The sequence below is a fragment of the Trachypithecus francoisi genome, unplaced genomic scaffold (assembly GCF_009764315.1).
Source record: "Trachypithecus francoisi isolate TF-2019V2 unplaced genomic scaffold, Tfra_2.0 Lachesis_group4, whole genome shotgun sequence".
Taxonomy (NCBI): domain Eukaryota; kingdom Metazoa; phylum Chordata; class Mammalia; order Primates; family Cercopithecidae; genus Trachypithecus; species Trachypithecus francoisi.
The window spans coordinates 117902728-117928487 of record NW_022681469.1 but is presented as its reverse complement, the minus strand read 5'-3'; the positions used below and the strand labels follow the sequence as shown (position 1 = coordinate 117928487).

The 25760-nt window shown below is 51.5% G+C and overlaps 2 protein-coding genes and 1 long non-coding RNA gene across 20 annotated transcripts in view; 2 read left to right on the top strand and 1 right to left on the bottom strand.

Annotated features, from left to right (window-relative positions):
• Positions 1-4147, bottom strand: part of STYXL1 (serine/threonine/tyrosine interacting like 1) — a 58610-nt gene extending 54463 nt beyond the window's left edge. For 4 of the 17 annotated variants that reach the window (XM_033192664.1, XM_033192669.1, XM_033192674.1 and 1 more), the window contains exon 1: positions 3261-3440. The gene's annotated coding sequence lies outside the window, so the exon portion shown is untranslated. Of the gene's footprint in view, positions 1-3260; positions 3441-4014 lie in introns of those variants that run through there. The other 13 variants (XM_033192672.1, XM_033192675.1, XM_033192679.1 and 10 more) reach the window with 7 other exon arrangements.
• On the top strand, positions 3474-25488 carry MDH2 (malate dehydrogenase 2). Of its 2 annotated transcripts, XM_033192659.1 has the most exons (9): positions 3474-3671; positions 11444-11612; positions 15378-15461; positions 15937-16046; positions 18344-18469; positions 21502-21579; positions 22325-22424; positions 22785-22936; positions 24261-25487. In XM_033192659.1, the coding sequence occupies exons 1-9, from the start codon at positions 3606-3608 to the stop codon at positions 24390-24392; spliced, it is 1017 nt and encodes a 338-aa protein (XP_033048550.1). In that variant the 5' UTR covers positions 3474-3605; the 3' UTR covers positions 24393-25487. The 2 variants fall into 2 exon arrangements, with proteins under 2 accessions (XP_033048550.1, XP_033048552.1); XM_033192661.1 differs by lacking the exon at positions 11444-11612 and having other exon boundaries at positions 3528-3671; positions 24261-25488.
• Positions 3683-4483, top strand: LOC117072479. Its single transcript, XR_004432810.1, has 2 exons — positions 3683-3975; positions 4068-4483. It is a non-coding gene; the product is annotated as an uncharacterized LOC117072479 (long non-coding RNA).
• Positions 25489-25760: the final 272 nt, after the last annotated feature.

Here is a 25760-nt window from a genome sequence, read left to right as displayed (position 1 = left end):
TCCCCATTCCAAAATAAATGATCTATTTACTGTCCCCTGAATACTGGCCTATGCTTATTTTTTCCCCCTCCAGGTTTTTATTTGGCCTTTTTTCTCCTCCTTTCCTGTCTAAACATTTCGCGTTGTTAAACACCCAGGTCCCAGTGCCCCTCCTTTGACAATTCCGATTCCCAGGCAAAGGCTCTCTCCCTCCTCTGGAGTTAAAAGTTCCATTGAAAAACACCTACTCTATTCTTCCAGCATGTCTCAGCTTATCTGCTTTGTGCGTGTGCGCTTTTGAGACAGAATTTCGCTCGTCACCCAGGCTGCAGTGCAATGGCACAATCTCAGCTCACAGCAACCTCCACCTCCCAGTTCAAGCAATTCTCCTGCCTCCATCTTCCAAAGTAGCTGGGACTACAGGTACATGCCACCATGCCCAGTTACTTTTTGTATTTTTAGTAGAGATGGGGTTTCACCATGTTGGCCAGACAGGTCTCAAACTCCTGACCTCAGGTGATTCACCCGCCTCGGCCTCCCAAAGTGCTGGGATTACAGGCGTGAGTCACCGCACCTGGCTTTTTTTTTTTTTTTTTTTTTTTGAGACAGTCTTTCTCTGTCGCCCAAGCTGGAGTGCAGTGGGGTGATCTCGGCTCAATGCAACCTTCACCTCCGGGGTTCAAGCGATTCTCCTGCCTCAGCCTCCAGAGTAGTTGGGGCTACAGGTGTGCACCACCATGCTGGGCTAATTTTTGTATTTTTAGTAGAGACAGGGTTTCACTATTTTTGGCCAGGCTAGTCTCGAACTCCTGGCCTCAAGTAATCCACTTCAGCCTCCCAAAGTGCTGGGATTACAGGCATGAGCCACCTTGCCTGGCGGTGTTTCTGTTTTTTAATTTTAAAAATATACAGAAGGCCGGGCACGGTGGCTCATGCCTGTAATCCCAGCACTTTGGGAGGCTGAAACGGGTGAATCACGAGGTCAGGAGTTCGAGACCAGTCTGACCAACATGGTGAAACCCTGTCTGTACTAAAAATACAAAAAATTAGTGGCCGGGCGCGGTGGCTCATGCCTGTAATCCCAGCTCTCAGGGAGGCTGAGACGGGAGGATAGCTTGAGCCCAGGAGTTCGAGACCTGCCTGGGTAATATAGCGAGACCCCGTTCTCCACAAAAAGGAAAAAAAAATTAGCCAGGTGTGGTGGCGCGCTAATCCCAGCTACTCAGGAGAATAAGGCAGGAGAACTGCTTGAACCTGGGAGGCAGAGGTTGCAGTGAGCAGAGATTGTGCCACTGCACTCCAGCCTGGATGACAAAGACTGTCTCAAAAAAATAAACATAAAAAAAATCTCTATCATATATACATATATATAGAGAGAGATGGGGGGTCTCACTATGTTGCCCAGGTTAGTCTCACACTTCTGGCCCCAAGCAATCCTCCCGCCTCGGCCTCCCAAAGTGCTAGGATTACAGGCGTGACCCACCGTATCTGGCCACATCTCAGCTTTGGAAGGTCCTCTCTCACACAGCGCCCACCCCCATCCCAATCCTGGGTTACACATACCTCCTCTGCGTCCCTGCAACACTTCACACTTCTATTGTTGTTCATTTGTGCTGCTTGCAATTTACTTGTCTCTCCCACTAGACTCTGAGCTCCCTAAAGGCAAATAATATGTAGATCCTGTTCACAGTAGAATACTCAGCTCCCAAATTGGGCTGGCATATCTTTTTTGAAAATTTTTTTTCTTTTAAAAATGAAATATAGAGATTGGGTCTTGCTATGTTGGGATTATAGGCATAAGCCACTGCCCCCAGCCAGGCTGGCATATCTTAACAGTTCAATAAAGAAGTGGAAGAGAGGAAGGAGAGTACAGCAGTCGCCGTGAACTCTCTTGTATTTATACTTTTTTTTTTTTTCCCAAAGACAGAGTTTTGCTCTTGTTGCCCAGGCTGGAGTGCATTGGTGCAATCTTGGCCTCCGCCTCCCAGGTTCAAGCGATTCTCCTGCCTCAGCCTCCCGAGTAACTGGAATTACAGTCGTACACCACGACACCCGGCTAATTTTTTGTATTTTTAGTAGAGAGACTGGGTTTCTCAATGTTAGTCAGGCTGGTCTCCAACTCCCGACCTAAGGTGATCCGCCCGCCTCGGCCTCCCAGAGTGCTCGGATTACAGGCTTGAGCCACCACGCCTGGCCGTACTGATACCTTCTTTAGCACTTCTGCTGTTATTGCCACTCCTGTTTTACCAACCACTGTCCCCAGGCTGCCTTAGTCATTGGTCCCCCCTGGATTTACACATTCCTCTATCAGGGTGGCAACTTGTGGCACATCTATCGGCTCCACTGTGAAACTTTTTCAGGGCAAGGACTGTGTCTGAGAAATCTCTGTATGCCCAGAAAACAGGAGGGGAAAAATGAAGCTCCTAATTTACAGATTTACGCGGGGCGCGGTGGCTCACGCCTGTAATCCCAGCACTTTGGGAGGCACAGGCGGGCGGATCACCTGAGGTAAGGAGTTCGAGAGCAGCCTAATATGATGAAACCCAGTCTCTACTAAAAATATAAAAATTAGCCGGGCGTGATGGCACACGCCTGTAGTCCCGGCTATTCAGGAGGGTGAGGCAAGAGAATCGCTTGAGCCCGGGAGGAGGAGGCTGCAATGAGCCGAGTTCGCGCCACTGTACTCCAGCCGGGGCTACAGAGCGAGACTCCGTCTCAAAAAAATAAGTAAATTCATACATTTAAGTGACAAACTCATTGTGAGCAGGGAATTCTACTCGACTTTGTCTGCGTAAACTCTGAGCAAATCCACTTGGCCTCAGCTACAGGATCTTTATTCATAAAGCAGAAACAGTGGGACCATTACAGCACTGCTGGGCAGACGAGAAAAGGTAGGAACTGTATGACCACAGAACCTGTTGTCCCTACAACCTATTCATCCGGAACACCGAATAGTGGTCCTCTAAAGCTCTCAGGGCTGGAGGTCGCCATTATCAGCAGTGGCGTCACTAAAGCTTTGTAAACTTGAACCCAAGGGTCTCAGCAACTTGGGAGACGACGGCCCGGATCTGAGGAGATGGCCCCTTCCTCCCACCCCGCCCAAGGACTCTCAGCCTCCCCAGCCCGTGCCTTTCCGGAGCTCAGAGCCCCCGCTGGTCTCCAGGGGCGGGAGGGATGAGTTTGGGTGAGGACAGGGGCTCGGGTCTGGGACTCACTCCACCTCCCGTGCTGCGCGACTCTGGCCAGGCTCCCTGTCCGAGCCTCTCTGCCTGGGACCCCACCTGGAAAAATGGGTCCTCTAAGGCGCTTCCAGCCTAAAGCCCGTCCTCTTCTACCTCTTGGGTGCGGACTGTCCCTCCCACTCCGACCACAGGTCCCCCACCGGCCACGCTATGACCCAGCCAAACACCAGGGTTGCCAGGGGAGTCCCTGAGCGTTCCTTTTCGACTCCCGGAAGTGGCCGTGATCTCACGAGATCCCGGAGGCGAGCGCGACCGGAAGTCCGGTCACTCTCGCGAGGCCCCACGGAGCAGAGCCGGGAGCGCTGCGGTGTGTGGAGGTCGTTGGAGTCACTTGCCTGTCAGCAGCTCCTGTGTCTGCCCGTCGGCGCCCCTCCCGCTCCAGCCATGCTTTCCGCCCTCGCCCGGCCTGCCAGCGCTGCTTTCCGCCGCAGCTTCAGCACCTCGGCCCAGGTAGGCCCGACGAGGGGCGGCTTGCAGGCGGAGCACACCCCCCGGCCCGGGCCAAGTGCGTCCCCGGTTCGCGAGCAGCTCTGACCCTCTCCAGGCCAGCCTGGACCGCAGGGCTGCCCGGCACTGGCTGGAGATTGTGGCGCCCGGGGCAGGCCCTGACACTGGCCTGGAGATGCGAGGGAGAAAGCCGGGGAGAAGGGGGCGAGGTAGTCCCGCTCCAGGGCCGGTTCATTTATTTGGCAGGGCTCCCCCCAGGTCTCCCAGATTCCCCAGAGGACCTGCTCTCGGCCTGCACGCCTTCAAGGTTAGGAAACCGGGGCTCTGGATCTGAAAGTAAACTTACGTTTTTTTCTGCAGTTTTCCATTGCTTTGATATAGCTAATCTCCTTCTTGCAGCATCCGTGTGAGTTGTGCGTGAATAAAAGAAATCGTATAATTTCTGACTCCATAGTATGGACAAACCGAGGCTAGAGAACTGGGCCAGGGTTACACAGTCATTTGGCCAGAGGATTAGAATTCACCTCTTCTGACCTGAAGACGGCTTCCTCTTAACCTTTTTGGAGGATCTCTCCTGCTGTGGGCGGGCTGAGCCTGCCGCCAGGTGTCTTAACACAGTGCTTGACTTGGCCAGCGACCACTTAAGCCTAGGCTATTTTTAGCCATCTTCTAGAACGGTGGTTCTTAAACTCTGCTGTGTGTCAGAATCACCGGAAAGCTAATAAAAAACAGGCCTGGGCTCACTGAAGAAGCATAAGACCAGGGTTTCCGCATTTTTACCAAGTGAATCTAATTAAACCTAAGTTTGAGAACCCGGGAGGTGCCCGCATTGCCTTTTAATTACGACACCCAGGAGGGAGATAATTTTAAAGGGGAATCCAAATTTATCATTGAAGTTCTGTCCTCCGGTTTCCTGTACATCCAGTTCATTTGAAAAATAAATACAAATGCCCCTGGGTTGATGGCTGCTTCCCGTACCCATCGCAAGTTGATAATATCCTAAGTCAAAAGGCAAGTTTAACTTTGTATATTTTCAGCTCGCATTGGCTTCCCACACGCAACCCCATCGTAAGTTGAATGTACCAAATTCTTTTGAGTTGCGGTAAAGTGGGGGCCCAGCTGTATACAGATAAGTCCATTAAGTTCCTGTGCTTGCCAACAACTATGCTGGGTGCTGCAGGGGATACCAAATTAAGTGAGAAGTGGTACTTGAGATGGGACAGAAACGAGTAAACTTAGGACAGGTGGAGGCGATGAAGGTCTTAGGGAATAAGTGAGTGAGAGAACAGGAGGCGATGAGGTGTGGGGAAGGGGCAGCCGACCAAAGGTAGGACAGGGAAGAATGATGTCCCGGAGAGGTTGAGTTTTGGTAGGACCTTCAGATATGCGACATATTTATTAAGCTAGGTACTGGAACTACATCGGTGAACAAAACACAGACGTCCCTGCTCTCATGGCAATTACTAGATACTTCACTTATTGCCCCACTATAAGGTATCTGAAAATAGTGATGAACATACAGGAAAAATGGGGATTGTAGGGTGCTTGTGTTAGGGAAGAGGGTACCAATTTTATTTATTTATTTATTTATTTATTTTTTGAGGCAAAGTCTCTCTGTTGCCAGACTGGAATGCAGTGGCATGATCTCGGCTCACTGTAACCTCTGCCTCCCAGGTTCAAGCGATTCTGCTACCTCAGCCTCCCGAGTAGTTGGGACTACAGGCGCACCACACGCAGCTAATTTTTGTATTTTTAGTAGAGATGGGGTTTCACCATGTTGGCCAGGATGGTCCCGACAGAGTCTTACTCTGTCTTCTAGGCTGGAGTGCAGTGGGTACCATCTCGGCTCACTGCAACTAACTCCTGGGCTCAAGTGATTCTCCTGCCTCTGGCCAGGCTGGTCTCCTCCTTGGCCTCCCAAAGTGCTGGGATTACAGGCATGGGCCACCACTCCCAACCAAGGGTAGCAATTTTACATCAGCCAGTGTAGGCCTCACCCAGAATGAGATGTTTGAGTAAAAGTCCGAAGGAAGCAGAGATCACATCATATGGAAAGAGTATTCCAGGTACTGGATACGTCTCAGGACATAGCTGAGAGCCCTTGGAGAAGCATGGGGCATGCCTCTAAGGTTTGAGAAGAGGCTAGGGTAGTTCAGAGAAAGCAGTGGAGGTAACAGAACAGGCCTTGTAAAATTTTCGTTTTTTCTAAGAAATAGGGTAGCCATTTGAGGGTTTTCAGCTGTGTAATGACTTGCTCTTCCTTCCAATTAACAAGATAGTCTTAGAAGCGAGAAAAAGGTGAATTAGGAGTTCATTGTGATCATCTAGGTGCAGATGGTAAGAAACGGTTGCGGCCGGGCACGGTGGCTCAAGCCTGTAATTCCAGCACTTTGGGAGGCCGAGACGGGCGGATCACGAGGTCAGGAGATCGAGACCATCCTGCCTAATGCGGTGAAACCCCGTGTCTACTAAAAAGTACAAAAAAAAAAAACTAGCCGGGCGAGGTGGCGGGCGCCTGTAGTCCCAGCTACTCTGGAGGCTGAAGCAGGAGAATGACGAGGCTGAAGCAGGAGAATGACGTAAACCCGGGAGGCGGAGCTTGCAGTGAGCTGAGATCTGGCCACTGCACTCCAGCCTGGGCGACAGAGTGAGACTCCGTCTCAAAAAAAAAAAAAAAAAGAAATGGTTGCATTCTGGTACCAGAAGGGTTTGCAGATGTGTGATTGGATAAGGGGTCATGGATGACGCCAAGGTTTTGGGCCTTGGAGTTGGGCTGAAATAGATAGGCAAGACTTACAGAAGAGAGTGGGTTTAGGCAGGGGGGAGATATCAGGAGCTCAGTTTTATTGATTGATTGATTGATTGATTGATTGAGACAGAGTCTCACTCTGTCACCCAGTGATGTGATCTCGGCTCACTGCAGTCTCTGCTTCCTGAGCTCAAGTGATTCTCTCACCTCAGGCTCCCCATAGCTCGGATTACAGGTGCTGCCACCATGCCCAACTAATTTTTTTTGTATTTTTAGTAGAGATGGGGTTTCACCGTGTTGGCCAGGTTGGTCTCAAACTCCTAACCTCAAGTGATCCACTCACCTCGGCCTCCCAAAGTGCTGGGATTACAGGTGTGAGCCACCGCGCCCAGCCGGGAGCTGAGTTTTAGATATGTTCAATTTAAAATGCCTGTTGGTCATACAAGCGACGTTGTTGAGAGGGCAGCTGATGAAAGCAGAAAGATGGACTTGAGCCCATGTTGCAGTGGTCTCCAGACTTTGGATCTTGTTTTTTTTGGTTGTTTTTTTTTTTTGAGACGGAGTTCTGCTGTTGTTGCCCAGGCTGGAGTGCAGTGGTGCGATCTCGGCTCACCTCCGCTTCCTGGGTTCAAGCCGTTCTCCTGCCTCAGTCTCCCGAGTAGCTGGGATTACAGGCATGCACTACCACGCCTGGCTAATTTTGTATTTTTAGTAGAGACAGGGTTTCTCCATGTTGGTCACACTGGTCTCAAACTCCCAACCTCAGGTGATCCGCCTGCCTCAGCCTCCCAAAGTGCTGGGATTACAGGTGTGACCCACTGCACCCAGCTGGATCCTGTATCTTTAACAGTAAAAATGTAGAAAGCACATAGCTCCAATATATTTACTGATACATATATGTACTAATATATACATTATAAACTCAAGTCAAAATTTTAAAACAAACATAACACATTATAAGGTGTTAAAACTTACAGATATTGGGCCGGGCGCGGTGGCTCAAGCCTGTAATCCCAGCACTTTGGGAGGCCGAGACGGGCGGATCACAAGGTCAGGTGATCGAGACCATCCTGGCGAACACAGTGAAACCCCGTCTCTACTAAAAATACAAAAAAAAACTAGCCGGGTGAGGTGGCAGGAGCCTGTAGTCCCAGCTACTTGGGAGGCTGAGGCCTGAGAATGGCGGGAACCCAAGAGGCGGAGCTTGCAGTGAGCTGAGATCCGGCCACTGCACTCCAGCCTGGGCGACAGAGCAAGACTCCGCCTCAAAAAAAAAAAAAAAAACTTACAGATAAAGACGGTGTTACTGTATGTCCGTTTTCAACACAGTTGCCAAGCAGTGTGCTGTTGGTAGCCACTCTGCCACCCAGCAAAGGTCAGCGGGTCTGGAAGACAGCTCTTTGACAAGGAGATCATGATCTAACCTCCGGACCACCAAAGATTTTCATCTCATTGCAAAGCATGGTAAAGATTACACTACTTAAGGATCGTGGTTTTGTAAATACTAACTTAAGCTGATGACGTCCTGTAATATACAAACAGTGACATCACCTTGACACAGTGAAAGCAAACCAGTGAAACAGTCCTCTTCCCCTCCCTCCCCCATGTTGTGTTCACCTTACACCTTATGTACACGTGGGACTGATCCATTTAAGTGCCCTAGTGAGGGCGCAGGTCAGTCCATTTCTTGGTAGAGATTAATTCTTTGTTAGATAAAGATAGAGACAGGCCGGGCTTGGTGGCTCACACCTGCAATCCCTGCACTTTGGAGACTGTGGTGGGAGGATAACTTGAGCTCAGAAGTGTGAGACCAATCTGGGCAATGTGGCAAAACTTCATTTCTATAAACAAAAAAACAAAAATTAGCCGGGCATGGTGGTGCACACCTCTAGCCCCAGCTACAGCTAAGGTGGGGAGGATGGCTTGAACCAAAAAGGCAGAGGTTGCACTGAGCCAAGATCGCACCACTGCACTCCAGCCCGGGCGACAGAGGGAGACCCTATCTCAAAAAGAAAAGATACGGCCAGGCGCAGTGGCTCACGCCTGTAATCCCAGCACTTTGGGAGGCCGAGGTGGGCGGATCACAAGTTCAGGAGATCGAGACCATCTTGGCTAACACGGTGCAACCCCGTCTCTACTAAAAATACAAAAAATTAGCCGGGCACGGTGGCGGGCACCTGTAGTCCCAGCTACTCGGGCAGCTGAGGCAGGAGAATGGTGTGAACCCGGGAGGCAGAGCTTGCAGTGAGCCAAGATGACTCCACTGCACTCCAGCCTGGGCGACGGAGCGAGACTCCATCTCAAAAAAAAAAAAAAATGCTCATTGCAGCATCTTCATCCTCCACCCTGGTGGGATTGTCTTGGGCACTCCGCTGTGAAACCACTGCCCTGGCTGAATGTTGGAGGCATGAAAGCTTTGGAAGATTTTTTTTTTTTTTTGAGGGGGAGTCTTGCTCTGTCGCCCAGGCTGGAGTGCAGTGGCACAATCTCCACTGACTGCAACCTCCGCCTCCTGGGTTCAAGCAATTCTCCCGTCTCAGCCTCCTGAGTAGCTGGGATTACAGGCGTGCACCACCATGCCCAGCTAATTTTTGTATTTTTAGTAGAGATGGGATTTTGCCGTGTTGGCCAGGCTGGTCTCGAACTCCTGACCTCAGGTGATCCACTCACCTCAGCCTCCCAAAGTTCTGGGATTACAGGTGTGAGCCAGCCCAGAAGATATTTTTTAAAGAGATGGAATCCTGCTCTGTTGCCCAGGCTGGAGTGCAATGGCACCAGCATGGCTCATGGTAGCCTCAGCTCCTGGGCTCAAGTGATCCTCCCACCTCAGCCTTCTGAGTAGCTGGGACTACAGGTGCACACCACCATGCCAGCTAGATATTTGAGCACGAGAGTGAAATGATTATAACTTTGATTTTGGGGAACGGTGCTTTGGAGGTGTCGCTGAGTACCTCAGTTAGATAATGGAATAGAATGAAGAGGAGGAGTGGGTCGGGAGGGTGGTTGAGCTGCCAAGTTCTGCATGTCCTGATTTGATGTCTCTGATAAGAAGGAGGCGGCAGAAGATGGTTCTAAAAGTTTACGTTTAGTGAACACAAGTGCCATTTGGGACCAGGGATGGAGGTAGGGGGGCAGGATCAATGGACAAATGAGTTTGTGGAACCCATGGAGTGCCTAACAGAGCTGGGAATGCAGAGCTGGGATTTGGGAGTCCCTAAGACTCACACAAGATGTGGGAGTGAGAGTTGAAGATCCAGAAGTGGATGGGGCTGCCCGACCTCAGGTTCTGAGCAGGTCTGACAGGTTCAAGTTTCCAGGCAGCCAGGGGTTCACCTTTAAAGCACCAGCTTGAAACTCAGAAATTCAAATGTGGGTTGTGTGCGCTTCCACAGTTTAATTTCCGGAGCAGAAACGCACTGTGTAAGCCTATTGGTTCGGATTTTGGTTTGTTTGGTTTTGGTTTCTGATAACCAAAGCCTGTTATTAGCTGGCCTCAGCTACTGTAGGAGACTGTGCAGTGATGCTGTCAGACCCCAGATGACCACACATGGTGCCGGGAGTTCCCGTGTCTGCCACTTGGTTTGCCTCTTCCCCCACCGGCAGCTGCCTGCCTGCCAGGAATCGGCTCTGCTTCTCATTTGTTATTTTAGATCAGAAACAAGCTCCCTGGGGGTGGCTGGAATTTTGGTCAGACCTTGAGTGAGACATAGAGGGTAAGAGTGCCTTTGAATAACGGGAGTGATTGCCAATTGCGGGGCTCACAGGAGCGATTGCCAGATGTGGGGCCGGGTCACTTTCACCCCATCACTTTCCTAACTCTTCCAAGCTGAAATGCCCAGGGCCAGCTGCTACTTTGCTGCCTGTTCTTCTGATTAGCCTGGTATGAAACAGTGATTCTCAAACTGTTTGATATCAAAATCATCTGGGAAAAATGGCAAAAATGCCAAGGCCTAAGCCCCATCCTGCTTCCAGGAGCCTAGTCCTGGGTGGGCTTCATTAGCTCAGCAGGTGGCTCTGATACACACCTAGGCTGGAGAAACGGTATGAGATACTGGAGCCCAAGATGACAGATCTGACTCACCTAGAAGGGTTGGAGCCTTTCCCCATGTACGTAACCCCTTCCCCCTCTTGTTAGGCAGCTACTCATCCTGCCTGAGGCTCCAGCCACAAGTTTGGTGCCTGGATGAACCTTCCGATTCCCCACCCCTGCAGGAAGTTGATCGCCACACCCTTGTCTGCCCTCTTGCACAAGGGGCTTCTATGACAGTGTTCTCTCTGCCCCTAATGCATCTCATCACCTGTCTCCTCCAGAGCCAGCAGGGATCTTCCTGCAGCCTCATTTACTGGGAGGCCTGTTGCTAGGCACTCAGTGTGTTCATAGTTTGTAAAGCTGCAGGTTGGAGGTAAGGCTGCTATTACCAGTCCAGCTGCCTGATGGAGTCCAGCTTGTTCCTCATCTTTCAAGAGGATTTTGAAGTGCCCCGATTATCACAGCCTCTACAGACATAAATTCTCCCCATTTGAAAGTGGACCTTTGTTTTTTGTGTTTTTTTTTTTTTGAGACGGAGTCTTGCTCTGTCGCCCAGGCTGGAGTGCAGTGGTGCGATCTCCACTCACTGCAAGCTCCGCTTCCCGGGTTCACGCCATTCTCCTGCCTCAGCCTCCTATGTAGCTGGGACTACAGGTGCCTGCCACCACGCCCGGCTAATTTTTGTATTTTTAGTAGAGATGGGGTTTCACCGTGTTAGCCAGGATAGTCTCGATCCGCTGACCTCGTGATCCACCTGTCTCGGCCTCCCAAAGTGCTGGGATTACAGGCGTGAGCCACCGCGCCTGGCCCGAAAGTGGACCTTTGGAATGAAGGTCCTGAATTCTCCAGAATGAGACCGATACAAATACAATGATTGTATCTGGCTTTGGCAACTGCAGTAAAAAGAGGCCGAGTGCAGTATTTTTACAGGATACCATGTGAATCCTTTTCATGCTCATTTCGTCCTAAGAGTCCTTTCTCTGTGCCTCTTTTTAGAACAATGCTAAAGTAGCCGTGCTAGGGGCCTCTGGAGGCATCGGGCAGCCGCTTTCACTTCTCCTGAAGAACAGCCCCTTGGTGAGCCGCCTGACCCTCTATGATATTGCGCACACACCCGGGGTGGCTGCAGATCTGAGCCACATCGAGACCAAAGCCGTCGTGAAAGGTACTGGGCGCTTGACCCTGGAGACTTGCCTCCTGTCCCCAGTAGGCCAGGATCTGAGTTTTCAGTAAGATTCTTAGATGAAACTAAGTGTTTAGAGACCTGGGGTTTCTGTGTTTTAAATTTAACTTTTACAAGTGATTACACCCTGTTGGACTTGGATCTATAAACATTGAAATAGCAGTGTCTTTTAGAAATGTGAGGTACCCTAATCATCCCGTTTTCTACTTTTTCTAATTTGAAAAGTTGTGTGAAGATGGGGAAGAGGGAAGTGTCGGCAACCTGTGATGAGAATTTGGGGACTGTAAAGTGGTGGTCCCAGCTGCGGGCTGCCTTCCCCCCCCCACCCCAGTGTTGTCTTGCCAGCTTCTCAAAAAGCACGGCCTCTTTGGGAAACCTGCCCGTCCATGGAAGGCAGTGTCGGATATTCAGTAAATGTTGTCGGGAAATGATTCACTGGACTCAGTGCAGCGGCTCATGCCTGTAATCCCAGCACTTTGGGAGGCCAAGTCGGGAGGATTGCTTGAGTCCAGGAGTTCAAGACCAGTCCAGGCAACAGGGCGAGACCCCTATCTCAACAAAAAGTACAACAACTAGCTGGGTGTGATAGTGCGCACCTGTCGTCCCAGCTACTTGGGAGGCTAAGGTGGGAGGATTATTTGAGCCCAGGAGGTTGAGGCTACAGTGAGCCCCGACTGCACCACTGCACTTCAGCCTAGATGAGAGAGTGAGACCCTGTCTCAAAAATAATATCATCCATAAATATATATAATTTATATATGCTGTTTATTTAACCTTCACAATATATCAACATTTTTGCATATCACCAAATTCTTTTTTTTTTTTTTTTTTTGAGACAGAGTATCTTGCTCTGTCTCCCGGATGGAATACAGTGGCACAATCTTGGCTTACTGCAACCTCCTCATCCTGGGTTCAAGTGATTCTCCTACCTCAGCCTCCCGCGTAGCTGGGACCACAGGCACGTGCCACTATGCCCGGCTACTTTTTGTGTTTTTAGTAGAGATGGGGTTTCACCATGTTGGCCAGACTGGTCTAGAACTCCTGACCTCAAGTGATCCACCCACCTCGGCCTCCCAAAGTGCTGGAATTACAGGCATGAGCAACTGTGCCCAGCCCAAGTTCTTGATAAAATTATTTTATTTTTTTTTTTTTTGAGACGGAGTCTTGCTCTGTTGCCCGGGCTGGAGTGCAGTGGCCGGATCTCAGCTCACTGCAAGCTCCGCCTCCCGGGTTTACGCCATTCTCCTGCCTCAGCCTCCCGAGTAGCTGGGACTACAGACACCCGCCACCTCGCCCGGCTAGCTTTTTGTATTTTTTAGTAGAGACGGGGTTTCACCGTATTAGCCAGGATGGTCTCGATCTCCTGACCTCGTGATCCACCCGTCTCGGCCTCCCAAAGTGCTGGGATTACAGGCTTGAGCCACCACGCCCAGCCAATAAAATTATTATTATTATTGTTTTTTTTTTTTTTTTTTTGAGACGGAGTCTCGCTCTGTCGCCCAGGCTGGAGTGCAGTGGCCGGATCTCAGCTCACTGCAAGCTCCGCCTCCGGGTTCACGCCATTCTCCTGCCTCAGCCTCCAAGTAGCTGGGACTACAGGCGCCCGCCACCTCGCCGGCTAGTTTTTTGTATTTTTTAGTAGAGACGGGGTTTCACAGTGTTAGCCAGGATGGTCTCGATCTCCTGACCTCGTGATCCGCCCGCCTCGGCCTCCCAAAGTGCTGGGATTACAGACTTGAGCCACCGCGCCCGGCCAAAATTATTTTTAAAGCTGTATTTTACCATTTATGATAGCTCTACTGTTGACCATTGACTGTTTCCTGTTTGCTTCTGTAAATATAAATATATTAATATAAGTTACAGTACGTATCTTTATCTTTATATCTTGTTTGACTCTTAGAGTTCTAAACACAGAATTAGTAGGTATGAGTATTTCAAAGCATTTACTATAAAGTTTCAAATTGCTTTCCAGAAAGGTTCTACTGATTTCTTTCCCCTCCAACAGCATATGAGGATACCATGTCTGATGGCATTTACATGAGTCTTTTTTTTTTTTTATACTTTTTTTTTTTTTTTGAGACGGAGTCTCGCTCTGTCCCCCAGGCTGGAATGCAGTGGCTGGATCTCAGCTCACTGCAAGCTCCGCCTCCCGGGTTCACGCCATTCTCCTGCCTCAGCCTCCCGAGTAGCTGGGACTACAGGCGCCTGCCACCTTGCCCGGCTAGTTTTTTGTATTTTTTTTTTTTAGTAGAGACGGGGTTTTACTGTATTAGCCAGGATGGTCTCGATCTCCTGACCTCATGATCCACCCGTCTCGGCCTCCCAAAGTGCTGGGATTATAGTCTTGAGCCACCGCGCCCGGCCTACATGAGTCTTAAGTTGGTGTAACCAACTGGGGAGGCTGCCTGGCAAATTTTATGTTCATGCACCTTCCAGAGTTCTTTGAATGGGTTGCCCATTTTCTTTTTTTTTTTTTTTTGAGACGGAGTCTGGCTCTGTCGCCCAGGCTGGAGTGCAGTGGCCGGATCTCAGCTCACTGTAAGCTCCGCCTCCCGGGTTTACGCCATTCTCCTGCCTCAGCCTCCCGAGTAGCTGGGACTACAGGCGCCTGCCTCGTCGCCCGGCTAGTTTTTTGTATTCTTTAGTAGAGACGGGGTTTCACCGTATTAGCCAGGGTGGTCTCGATCTCCAGACCTTGTGATCCGCCCGTCTCGGCCTCCCAAAGTGCTGGGATTACAGGCTTGAGCCACTGCGCCCGGCCTACATGAGTCTTAAGTTGGTGTAACCAACTGGGGAGGCTGCCTGGCAAATTTTATGTTCATGCACCTTCCAGAGTTCTTTGAACGGGTTGCCCATTTTCTTTTGGGCTGTATATTTGGGTTAAGAAGGCTCCTGCATTAAGGAAAAAGTCAAGATCAAAGCAGATTTTGGATATTTTAGCAAATTTCCCTGAAATCTTTGAAAACATACTTTTTCCTTCAGATGATAGGAGTAAATGAAATAGTAATATTTAGAGTCTGTCAGCACAGGACGTTTCCTTTCCTGGCCTTCATTGCCTTCTGATCAAGGAGTTTGGGCCAACACAGTGGTTCACACCTGTAATCCCAGTACTTTGGGAGGCCAAAGTGGGTGGATCACTTGAGTTCAGGAGTTCAAAACCAGCCTGGCCAACCTGGTGAAACCCCTTCTCTACTAAAAATACAAAAATTAACCAAATGTGGTGGTGCACGCCTGTATTCCCAGCTACTTGGGAGGCTGAAACAGGAGAATCACTTGAAGCCGGGAGGTGGAGGTTGCAGTGAGCCAAGATCGTACCAGTGCACTCCAGCCTGGGTGACAGAGCAAGACTCCTTCTCAAAAAAAAAAAAAGAGTTTTCATCAGGATGGTGGTGGGGAATGAGCAGCTCCTCATTCTGACTGGAGGCCAAGAGTGACTTACAGTGCTCACGAGTAGGATGAAGACAAGCAGTGGCTCAGTTCGCTTTTGTGGAAACCTGGAGGGCTTGACCCATTCTAGCTGGTGCCTGGGCAAGGAGAGGCTGGGGAAAGCAGGGTAGAAGGGGACAGTTCCTGCCACAGGGATTGTCATCTCGCAGGGCAGTATTCGTTAACAGAAGGAAGTCATGTTACAGGTGGGACTTCTAGCCTTTCTCGAGGCCATTAGTTGGCATTAAGGCCAGGGCTGAACTTTCCAGGCCTGTCTGAATCAGAAGTGGTGACATTTCTCTTTTGGGGTGTTTGTTCTAGGCTACCTCGGACCTGAACAGCTGCCTGACTGCCTAAAAGGTTGTGATGTGGTAGTTATTCCGGCCGGTGTCCCCAGAAAACCAGGTTTGTGTTTGAAAGCCTTGTCTGGTACCTCCCCACTTGAAGATGTGGGGATTAAACCCATTTTCTATTAAAAATGGGTTTAATCTGGTTGCTTTTTCGTAGGAAAAATGCCACCAGCTCCCGTTGCCTGTGGGGTAAAGGTCACATCTCTTTCTTGGCCTAGGATCAAAGTCATCTTGCCATTTCCCTGTGCCTCTGTGCACAGACGCCGTTCCCTCTCCTTAGCCCCACACTACCTTGGGGGTTCTTATTAAACCTTGATGGTCCTTCTCAGATGTTGTCCTCCCCTGCTCCACCCACACAGACCTCGCTTCTGGCGCTCATCGTGCTGGATCATTTACCCTGCAAGAGAGACTGACTTGAAATGGGGACCTTGAGTGGCTAAATTTCCTGTAACAGCTGATGCTCAGCACATTCTGCCTGTCTGGAAATTTGTGGTGTTCTCTGTTAACATCTCATATTGGATCATTTCCAGGCATGACCCGGGATGACCTGTTTAACACCAATGCCACAATTGTGGCCACCCTGGCCGCTGCCTGTGCCCAGCACTGCCCAGAAGCCATGATCTGCATCATTGCCAATCCGGTGAGTGTGGCAGCGCCTGGCCCTTGCAGCTGTGGCAGGCGCTTAGGCGCTGACAGTGCGTGGAAGGCTCATGATTTGCAGCAGAGGCTGCTGATGTGCTGCGGGGGTCGGGGGGTACACAGATGAAGGGGCTGAGATGGAGAGGTCGGGTGCACTAAGCAGAGGCCCGTCCGTGCGTTTCCTAAGGACCCCTTCCAGCATGAACTGAATGAGCGTTGGGAGCGTTGTCACAGCCGCGAGCTTTGGGCAGATCCCATCTCTCTCTGCTTTAGTTTCCTCACTGAAGAGAAGTCCATTCTCAAGGCTCCTTTCAGCCATGATTGTGGTGGCCTGTTGATTCCCTTTTTGACACAGTAGCTCCTACTTATCTGGGGCAGTGTAGTGTGTTCCAAGAGCCCAGCAGCTGCCTGAAACTGGCGAGTACTGAGCCCTGTATATACCATGTGTTTTCCTAGGCATACGCACCTATGATAAGTTAATTCATAAACTAGGCACAGTAAGAGATTAACAACAACAACTAATGGTAAAACAATCATTACAAGAGACTATAATAAAAGTGATTTCTTTCCTTTTAGTCAGGAACTTTTGCCTTCTCGCTTAAGGGAAGTACTTAATGATTTCTCTGGTTTCTCCAAATCGCCAGCATCACTACTCTTGCGCTTTGGGGCCGTTATAAAGTAAAATAAGGCAACTGGAACACAAGAATTGTGATCTCTCAACAGCTGCTCCGATTACCAAGATGGCTCCTAAGTGACTCAGGGACAGGTGGTGTATACGCATGAGTATGCTGGGCAAAGTGTTGACCCCTGTCCTGGGCGGGATGGTGCCAGAGTTCATCCTGCTACTCAAAATGGCATGCAGTTTTTTTGTTTGTTTTTGGTGTGTTTTTTTTTTTTTTTTTGGCTCTGTCACCCAGGTCGGAGTGCAGTGGCGCGACCTTGGCTCACTGCAACCTCTGCCTCCCGGGTTCAAGCGATTCTCCTGCTTCAGCCTCCTGAGTAGCTGGGATTACAGGTGCACACCACGATGCCCAGCTAATTTTTGTATTTTTAGTAGAGATGGGGTTTCGCCATGTTGGCCAGGCTGGTCTCAAACTCCCAGCCTCAGGTGATCCTCTTGCCTTGGCCTCCCAGGGTGTGGGGATTACAGGCATGAGCCACTGTGCCCAGCCGGTTTAAAACCCATGAGTTACTTATTTCTGAAATTTTCCATGTAGTAATGCAGACCTCAGTTGACTGCTGGTAATTAACACAGCAGAAAGTGAAACCATGGATAAGGTGGGACTGTCTGCATTCTCCTCAGGATTTCCATTCCTGGGCCCGTCGTCCCCGTCCCTTCACTCACAGTCGTAGACACACACAGCCCCCCAGGCCCCACTCACAGGATTTTGCAGGTAGCTGCTTACTCTCAGAAGTGTTGAGTCCCACGCCCTCACTGAGGGCGGCCGTGGTTCCCCAGCTTGACCTGCTGGGCCTTGTGCTCGTTTAACAGAAGCCCCCTCACTGCTCCTTCCCGGTGGAGCCTGGGTCCTGGTGTCTGAGGATGAGGATCAATGGAGGTGAAGGGGCAGGGACCGTGATGTCACTGAGAGGTGTGGATGCCAGCAGGCATGCAGAGCTCGTGCTCCTGGCCTCTGAGGGTCCTGCCTTCCCCAGAAGCTCACCCTCCTCAGAGTGGTGGGTCACAAGTAGAGAGCTGCTGTTCCCTTTGTTGGTGAGCTAACCATTGCCTGATACAAACCTTGCCGTTAGGTCATCTTCCGGCGTGCCGGGTGATGTGTTCAGCACTCGCCCTGCATGAAGTCTTTTAGTCTTTACAATGACTTCATGAGGTCATCATTTCCCCCGCTTACAGAAGAAAAAACTGGGTCCCGGGGAGTTAGGATGACCTGGCCAGGGTCGTAGCACAGAGGGAACAAGCTGCCCGTGGACCTGCTTCCTTGGAGCGCACAGCCACTGTGCGCCGCCCTCCCGTCAGGAGTGGCCCTGCAGCTGTGAGTCCCGGCCGCGCGGAAGGTGACCTTTGAAGGCATCATCCCACATTTCAGCTGATAGCTGAAGGGCCACCAACGGACGAAGCATCCTCTACAGTCAAGGGTTTCTTTGTTCATGTGGTGTGGCCTGTCCTTTGTGGCGGGTGGCTTGCCAGTACACAGTTATCAGACAGGGCAGGTTAATGTGGCGTCTTTGGACTAGTTAGACCTTTGGGAAGGTCTGACGAAAAGCCCTTTTCCTTCTGTGGCTTGGCCCTGCTCTTGGAACCCAGGGCAAGCCACGCCTGTCTCTTGGATGTCCTAGGTTAACTCCACCATCCCCATCACAGCAGAAGTTTTCAAGAAGCACGGAGTATACAACCCCAGCAAGATCTTCGGCGTGACGACCCTGGACATCGTCAGAGCCAACACCTTTGTTGCAGAGCTGAAGGTAAGAGCAGCGTGAGTGTTGCTCAGGTGACCTTTCTGAACTTCTCCCGCCACCCGTGCTCATTTGTGGGCATGGAAGACACCAGGGCCTGCCCAGGTCACATGTCACGTGGGGGTTTTCAGTGTGTTGAGAGTTCACTCTCTTGGTGGAAGCAGTCCCCGTGTTTCCTGTGGGGTGCAGGCACCTGGCCCCAGCCGGCGTCAACTCTGGCCAGCGTCTGTCTCCCGGCTCTCGCTGTCTTCCTTCTCGCCAAGAGCACTGTGGGTTCACAACCTTCTCTGGGCTTCTCAGTGGCTAGACTTGGACGGGGCTCCCCCAGTCCTCCCCTTTCTCCCCTTTGTAGCTGAAAACTGGTCCTAAGAGGATTTATCTGCTGGCCACCAGGTAAAGGGTGGGAAAATGAACAAACATGAAGAACTGAGGAAAGTGGCGGAAGTCCCAAAGTATCAGAATTGTTGTTGGCCCTGGTCCCTGTCACTGACTTTTTTGGGTTGCCTGTGGTACCTTACCCTGGAGAGTCCTGGCCTGGCCAGGTGCCTGGCCCCTTGGGCTGCTGGACTGAGACTGAGCTACTGGATGTGGCTTGAGGTCAGCTTGATTTGATGCCAGTGCCAGGCCTGGAGTCCTCAGTGCCTTGCACAGCCTGCTTTCGACTCGCTTCCATTGTGGAGCCTGCAGAACCACTTTCTTTGGAAATCCCAAAAAGGATTCCTCTTGAGCTTCAGCCCTTTTCATTCTGATGGCAGATTTGAGGTTATGCACGCGGCGTGGTGGGAAGTGCACACATAGCACCCTCGGCCTCCATTTTACTCCTAAGTGCCAGGCACATCTGCTTCTGAGGAGTTAGAGGTGCAGACACGGCAGCATGTTCCTGAGGGCCTGGTGCTGGGGCTCTGTTACAGGTGTGGGGGTCAGAGAGGTTCGAAAGGCATGGCCCCAGGCCTTGGAGTTCCATGGAATGGGAGAGAGACTTGAATCCGAGAGACAGTTTAAGCCGAGCACGGTGGCTTATGCCTGTCATCCCAGCACTTTGGGAGGCTGAGGTGGGAGGGCCACTTGAGACTGCAGTGAGCTGTGATTGCACCACTGCACTCCGGCCTGGGTGACAGAGCAAAACCCTGTCTCTTAAAAAAAAAGAAAAAAAGACTGAGTGAGCAGGTGAACACAGGTATGTACAGAGTTCCCTTGGGATTGCCACAGTCTGGAAGGGGACACACCAGGCAGGGTACCACCTCCCACCTCCAGAGGCACAGCCCCTGGTGTCCTGGAGGCAACAGAGTTCATTCTCGTGGGCTCTCAGGGCTGGGCATACCCCAGGCCCTAGTCCTGCCCTGCACCACAGCTGCCACTAGCTACATGTGGCTATTTATGGTTAAATAACATTAAAATTGTATCCCTCTTCCACACAAACCACATTTAAGATGCTCCGTGGCCACACATGGCGCCTCTGTCCTCACAGAAAGTCCTGTTAGGCAGGCCTGTCTCAGCCTTGAAGCTTCACTGTTAAGAGTTGGGGACAGGGTACCTTGGCCCTTGTGACATCCCCTGGCCCCCGCCTCCAACAGTGAAGTGGACTGTCATTACCCCCGGCTGCCTGACCTTCTGGAAATTTCCTATATCGTATCAAGAATGCATATCAATCCTAAAACTTCCAATGGCTGGTTCCTCCCTCATCCTCTCACCTGCCATATTCCCTTTCAACATGACTCCAGGACCTCCCAGGCCAATGCCACATTCCCTTTTGCTGCAGAGCTGCCCTGTCCCCTGTCTTAGCACGCACCACTGGAACATCCATTTCTAGGAGTCTTGTATTCGAGGACAGGCCTCTGGAAAGCAGGGCTGTGTCCCTTCAGCCCCGTGTCCCTGGTGACCACACAGTGCCTGCACCTGTGTGCTTACACACAGCCATGCTAAACCTCTCAGGTCTTTGGTCCCCAGCTCCATGAAGCTGATCCTGCTTTGCCCATGCGTGAGACTGATCCTCCCTCTCCCTGGCCAGCCTCATTTCCCAACCTAGGGCTGGGCTCTTGAGCGACCATGGCCATTGGGGCAGGTGGTTGTTCCCTCCCTGCCATTACTCCCACCAGGTTATTGTCTATTTTAAGAAATACGTGGTTCAGCCGGGTGCAGTGGTGCATGCCTGGAATCCCAGCACTTTGGGAAGCCAACGCAGGAGGATGACTTGAGCCTGGGAGTTCAGGACCAGCCCGGGCAACATGGCAACACCCCATCTCTACAAAACATCTAAAAAACATAAGTTGGGTGTGGAGATGTGTGCTGCTTCAGAGGCTGAGGTGGGAGGATCATTGAGTCCAGGAGGCGAGGTTGCAGCCAGCCAAGATTGTGCCACTACACTCCAGCCTGGGAGATAGAGAACCTATCTAAAAGGAACCTGTCTAAAAACAGAACCTGTCTAACAAAACAAAACAAAAACCTGGTTCACAGATCCTTGGGGGCGTGGTACCTCCAGGTTAAGAAATGAGGCAGCCTCGAACTGTGGTGTTTGGACCCATAGAGTCAGTTTGTTCTTTTTGTCCCGATCACTGTTTGAGGTGCCAGACTTCTCACCCCTGGGTGCCGTGGAATGGGTTTGAATTTTGCTCCGTGGGGCCTGAAGAAAAGGGAACTTGGATTGTTCTGTGTGGAGAGGAGTCTGTCTGGGTTTGTGCCTGGGGAGTGGAGCCGGCTCTGGGAAAGAGGATGCCAGGCCCGGCAGGGGGCCTCCACAGGGGGCAGCATCCTCCTGTGCCCATCCCCAGTGGGCACAAATGCTCACTGTGAAGGAAGGACCTGTGGTGGTCTTGCCAGATGGCGGCGAGCTCTCACGGCACCTGCTGGCGCTCATGCTCAGCCTTTTGGGGCACCATGGCAGGAGATGCAAGTGCAGCAGGGGCTGGACAGGGCCTCCTCCCAGCTCACTCTTCCACTCTGTGTTCTCGGGGCTTTTCCAGTGTTGCGGCTGTGGATGGCTGTGACATGTTTCATGCTGAAAGAGCTTGTTAACTCATCCAGCTTCACACTTTGTTCACCAGGGTTTGGATCCAGCTCGAGTCAACGTCCCTGTCATTGGTGGCCATGCCGGGAAGACCATCATCCCCCTGATCTCTCAGGTACACGCATGTGACCTTGTGAGGGGCTTCAAGGTCAGGAACCGCTTTACTAGGCCCTGCTCTGAGGCGGTCCGGGCAGACTGGAGAAGACCTGACCGTGCGCAGGGTTTTGGAATGGCTCCTGTTGTAGGCAGCCCCGCCCCTCTACTGCAGGGTGGTGTCAGTCCTGGAGCGGAAGCTGCTCAGGGCCCCCCGGCTCCAGCACGCAAGGAGAACCACTGTTGGGAACCTCACTGGGTTACTGGTTAGGCTGGAGCGGGCAAGGTGCTTTTTTCAAAAATGAGTCCAGGGCTGGACACAGTGGCTCATACTTGTAATCCCAGCATTTGGGAGGCCGAAGCGGGAGGATTGCTTGAGCCTGGGAGGTTGAGGCTGCAGTGAGCCATGATGCACCACTGCACCACTCAAGCCTGGGCGACAGAGCAAGACCCTGGCCTCAAAAAACAAATGAGTAGGGGACTCACCACACTTCCCAACAGAGTTGATTTGACTTTGTCTTGTTTTTTTAATCTTTTTATTATTATTTTTTTGCTGCTCCTTGTGGAGCAGGGCTACCCCACAGGCATTGTGCCCAGAGTAGTGTGTCATTTTTCTATAAAGGTTTTCTTTTTCTTCTTTATAGAAAACCTTTCCCATGCCTTGGTGATGGGAGGGAGAGGAGAGGTCGGGAGTAGTGGGAGCAGGAGGCGGTGGGTCTGGAGTCATGGGCCGGAAGCCACTCACTGACCCCACACTTGGCTTGCAGTGCACCCCCAAGGTGGACTTTCCCCAGGACCAGCTGACGGCACTCACTGGGCGGATCCAGGAGGCCGGCACGGAGGTGGTCAAGGCTAAAGCCGGAGCAGGTAGAGTCTTAGGCAGCCCCGGGGCTGGGTGCCAGGGAGGCCCTGCAAGAGCTGAGGGTTGGGGAGAAATGCTGCTTGTCCCTGGGCACGGACGGTCCTTTTCAGTGTTGACTTGCAGTTGCCTGGTGGAAAATCCCTGTGTGAGAGGGCAGCTCAGCCTGCTTTGTGGGGTTGAGTCATTTTTGAGGATGGCAGAGCCAATTCCACACCATTCATGTACAAGTAAAAAGAAATTAGGAGTGCTGACTGGAATTCTCGACTGTCAGGCTGGAAGGTGTGCAGGTTTCTTGGCTGGCGGGACGACTCACCTGGGCATCACGGTGTGGCGCCAGCCTGGCTGACCTGCCTGTGTACCCCTAGGCTCCGCCACCCTCTCCATGGCGTATGCCGGCGCCCGCTTCGTCTTCTCCCTTGTGGATGCAATGAATGGAAAGGAAGGTGTTGTGGAATGTTCCTTCGTTAAGTCACAGGAAACGGAATGTACCTACTTCTCCACACCACTGCTGCTTGGGGTACGTATCTGGGCATGGGTCCTTCTGACTGTGGAAGAAGGAGCATTCCCTCTGCTTAAGCCTCAGGAGCTCTCCCAAGCCCTTTGTGCAGTAACCTCATGTCCCTGCCTGGCAAGCGCTGGGGTTTTCGAGGGTGGACGCACACCCAAGAAAGAAGAACTGGGAGGATCATGGACTGTGAAGGGCGAACCTCCCAGCAAGTGGGTCTCCTTCCCTGCAGTTTGACGGCGGGTGCCCAGCAGCTACAGGAATGTTGACTGATGAGACACTCCATCTCCAGGCAGCCCAGGGAGGCCTCCCCACCCTGCCTGAACACCTCCCTGTTGCTCCTTGTTAGTCTTGTTCTGACTGCGGGGGCTGCTAGGCCCAATTCCTCTTCCAGAGTGTGCCCTGTCCAGACAGCCTGAGTCTTCAGCAAACAGAAACCCTTAGGTCTCACTCATACGCCCTCAAGCCGAGTTTCCATTTCTCACCTGTGGGCAGAAATCAGGCAGATGTGTGGTTGCCTTCATCATGTGACCAGAAGGTATCATGACTCTTTGGGCCACCCCAGGGCCTTTCTCAGAGATGCTCCAATGCGGAAAGATCCTTCAGCTGTGGTCGCAGGCCTTGGTGAGAGACAGGCACTCGACAGTGTAGTTCTGTCCCCGTGTCGGTGCAGGTGTGGGTGTGGCGGGGCCTGCAGGTGAGACGCACCCAGCTCTCACAGGCCCTCGAGCCAGGGGAGGCAGTAGGAGGGGATTGAGTTGAGGTGAGGACTGAGGCGGTTGCCAAACTGCTCAGTTTCTGGAGGTGAGACGGTGGCAGAGACACCTGTTGTTTTTGCCAGTGTCAGACATTTACCTACTTAGTGACACCTGATTCAGGTGACTGTGACAATGTTTTCAGTCCTTTACCAACCTTGGGGGGAGAGGCAAGAACCCAGAAACAGGCTCTGTTGGGGAGAATACGGTGAAGTGTTCCTGATGATTGAGTGCCTGGCGTCTGGGTGCTTGTCGCACTGTCCTCGTGTGCACCGAGGTAGATGGTGCTTGTTTTATAGCTAAGGAAACACATTTGGAAGGTCATTATCCAGGGTACTTTTCTAGGCAATGACAGTGCTGGGACCCCTGCCTGGCACCCTCTGACTCTGAGCCTCACACTCCCGACCGCAGCTCAGTCCCACCCACCCGGTCAGCAAGGTGCCCCCAGCAAGGCACCCAGAACCCGCAAGTGTAGACAGACTCCTCGGTAGGGCTGATGAAGCGACAGGTCGGGGTTTCTGTAACAAGTGCTTTCCTGGAAACTTCATTTTAACATGTTCCCATCTCCCTCTGTCCCTCAGAAAAAGGGCATCGAGAAGAACCTGGGCATTGGCCAAGTCTCCTCTTTTGAGGAGAAGATGATCTCGGATGCCATTCCTGAGCTGAAGGCCTCCATCAAGAAGGGGGAAGATTTCGTGAAGACCCTGAAGTGAGCCGCCATGACGGGCGGCCAGTTTCCTTCATTGATAAAGGCATCATGTCACTGCAAAGCTGTTGCAGATAACCTTTGTATTTTAATTTGCTTTGGTGATGATTACTGTATTCACATCATCATGCCTTCCAAATTGTGGGTGGCTCGATGGACACATCAATAAAAGCCGTCCTTGATTTTATTTTTCAAGGTCCCTTCTGTCAGTGCTGTGCTTTCTTCCCTGTGAGAGCTGACTGTAGAGTGTCTGCCACCTCTTCATTACTAATCAGAATTAGATGATGTTTAACTGTTAGACTGAAGCGTGACGCTTTCATCAGTAGCTTCAAGAAAGTCTAAAATGTTAATTTGTGGAATTGGACACAGTATTCACAGTTTACCTGTACGTGCTCCTCCTGTCCCTCCTGTTGGCACCCTTGCATCGCCGGGGCCTGATTCCTCTCGGGGGTGGTTCACCCCCACAGGGTCATAGTTCAGCGGTGAACGCCGGGCAGCCGTTTTCTGGCTAAGCAAACAGCACCTTTCTCTTTGAGCTTCCTCTGCTGACCTCTGTCCCCTTGGGATTTCATCTTCTGACCGAGCCCTGATGTTTAGTGGCAGAGACAGCCCATGGCCAGAGCTGTGGGGACACTAGGGTGGGGGAGCGCGTGGACAGCCCAAACCCCAGCTGCTGTGTCAAGGCTGAGGACGCCGTGCCGCCATCCAAAGGGGGTTCCAGGTTTTCCATCAGTGGCCTAAAGAAGGGACTTCGTCTTACTGAGGAGTGGGGAATTAAAGAGATTTGACTCCCTTTAGTGTGGGGGCAGTCCATTCCCCAGACGCTGCGGCCTCTGAAGTGGAAACTGAAAGCTGCATACCTGGGAAGGAACTTTCTAGCAACAGGCAATGGCCTTCAGTGGAAGAGGGAGGGCTAGAGGTGTGCCCAGGTCTTCGATGTTCATCTGCCCACAACAGCTTTTTTTTTTTTTTTTTCAAAAAAACTAAAGCTGAAATGGATTTTTTCATAAAGGATCACATTGTTTTCTTCTACAAGTAATACATGTTCATTGTGTAAAACCCAAAAAGCAGCTAAAAAATAAAGCGGGAAAGGAACCACTGGTAACATTTGTCTTCTCTTGCATATTTCATAGGTTGAGAGAAGGAAGCCTGCTCTTCAGGTTATCTGCTACTGTAACCATCCCAGCCCTGTCCAGTCTGGTGGCTTTTAGGCTATTTCTGTTCGTATCTCCTGACCCTGGGGGTTGTCAGGGCTCAGCTGGGTGGTTCTGTGTCCACCGCTCCCACTGCAGTCTCTGGAGGCTTGGCTGGATTAGAGCACGTGAGGCTGGGGTTTGGGAGATGCCCGGACAGCTGGCCTGTTCCCCGAAGCCTT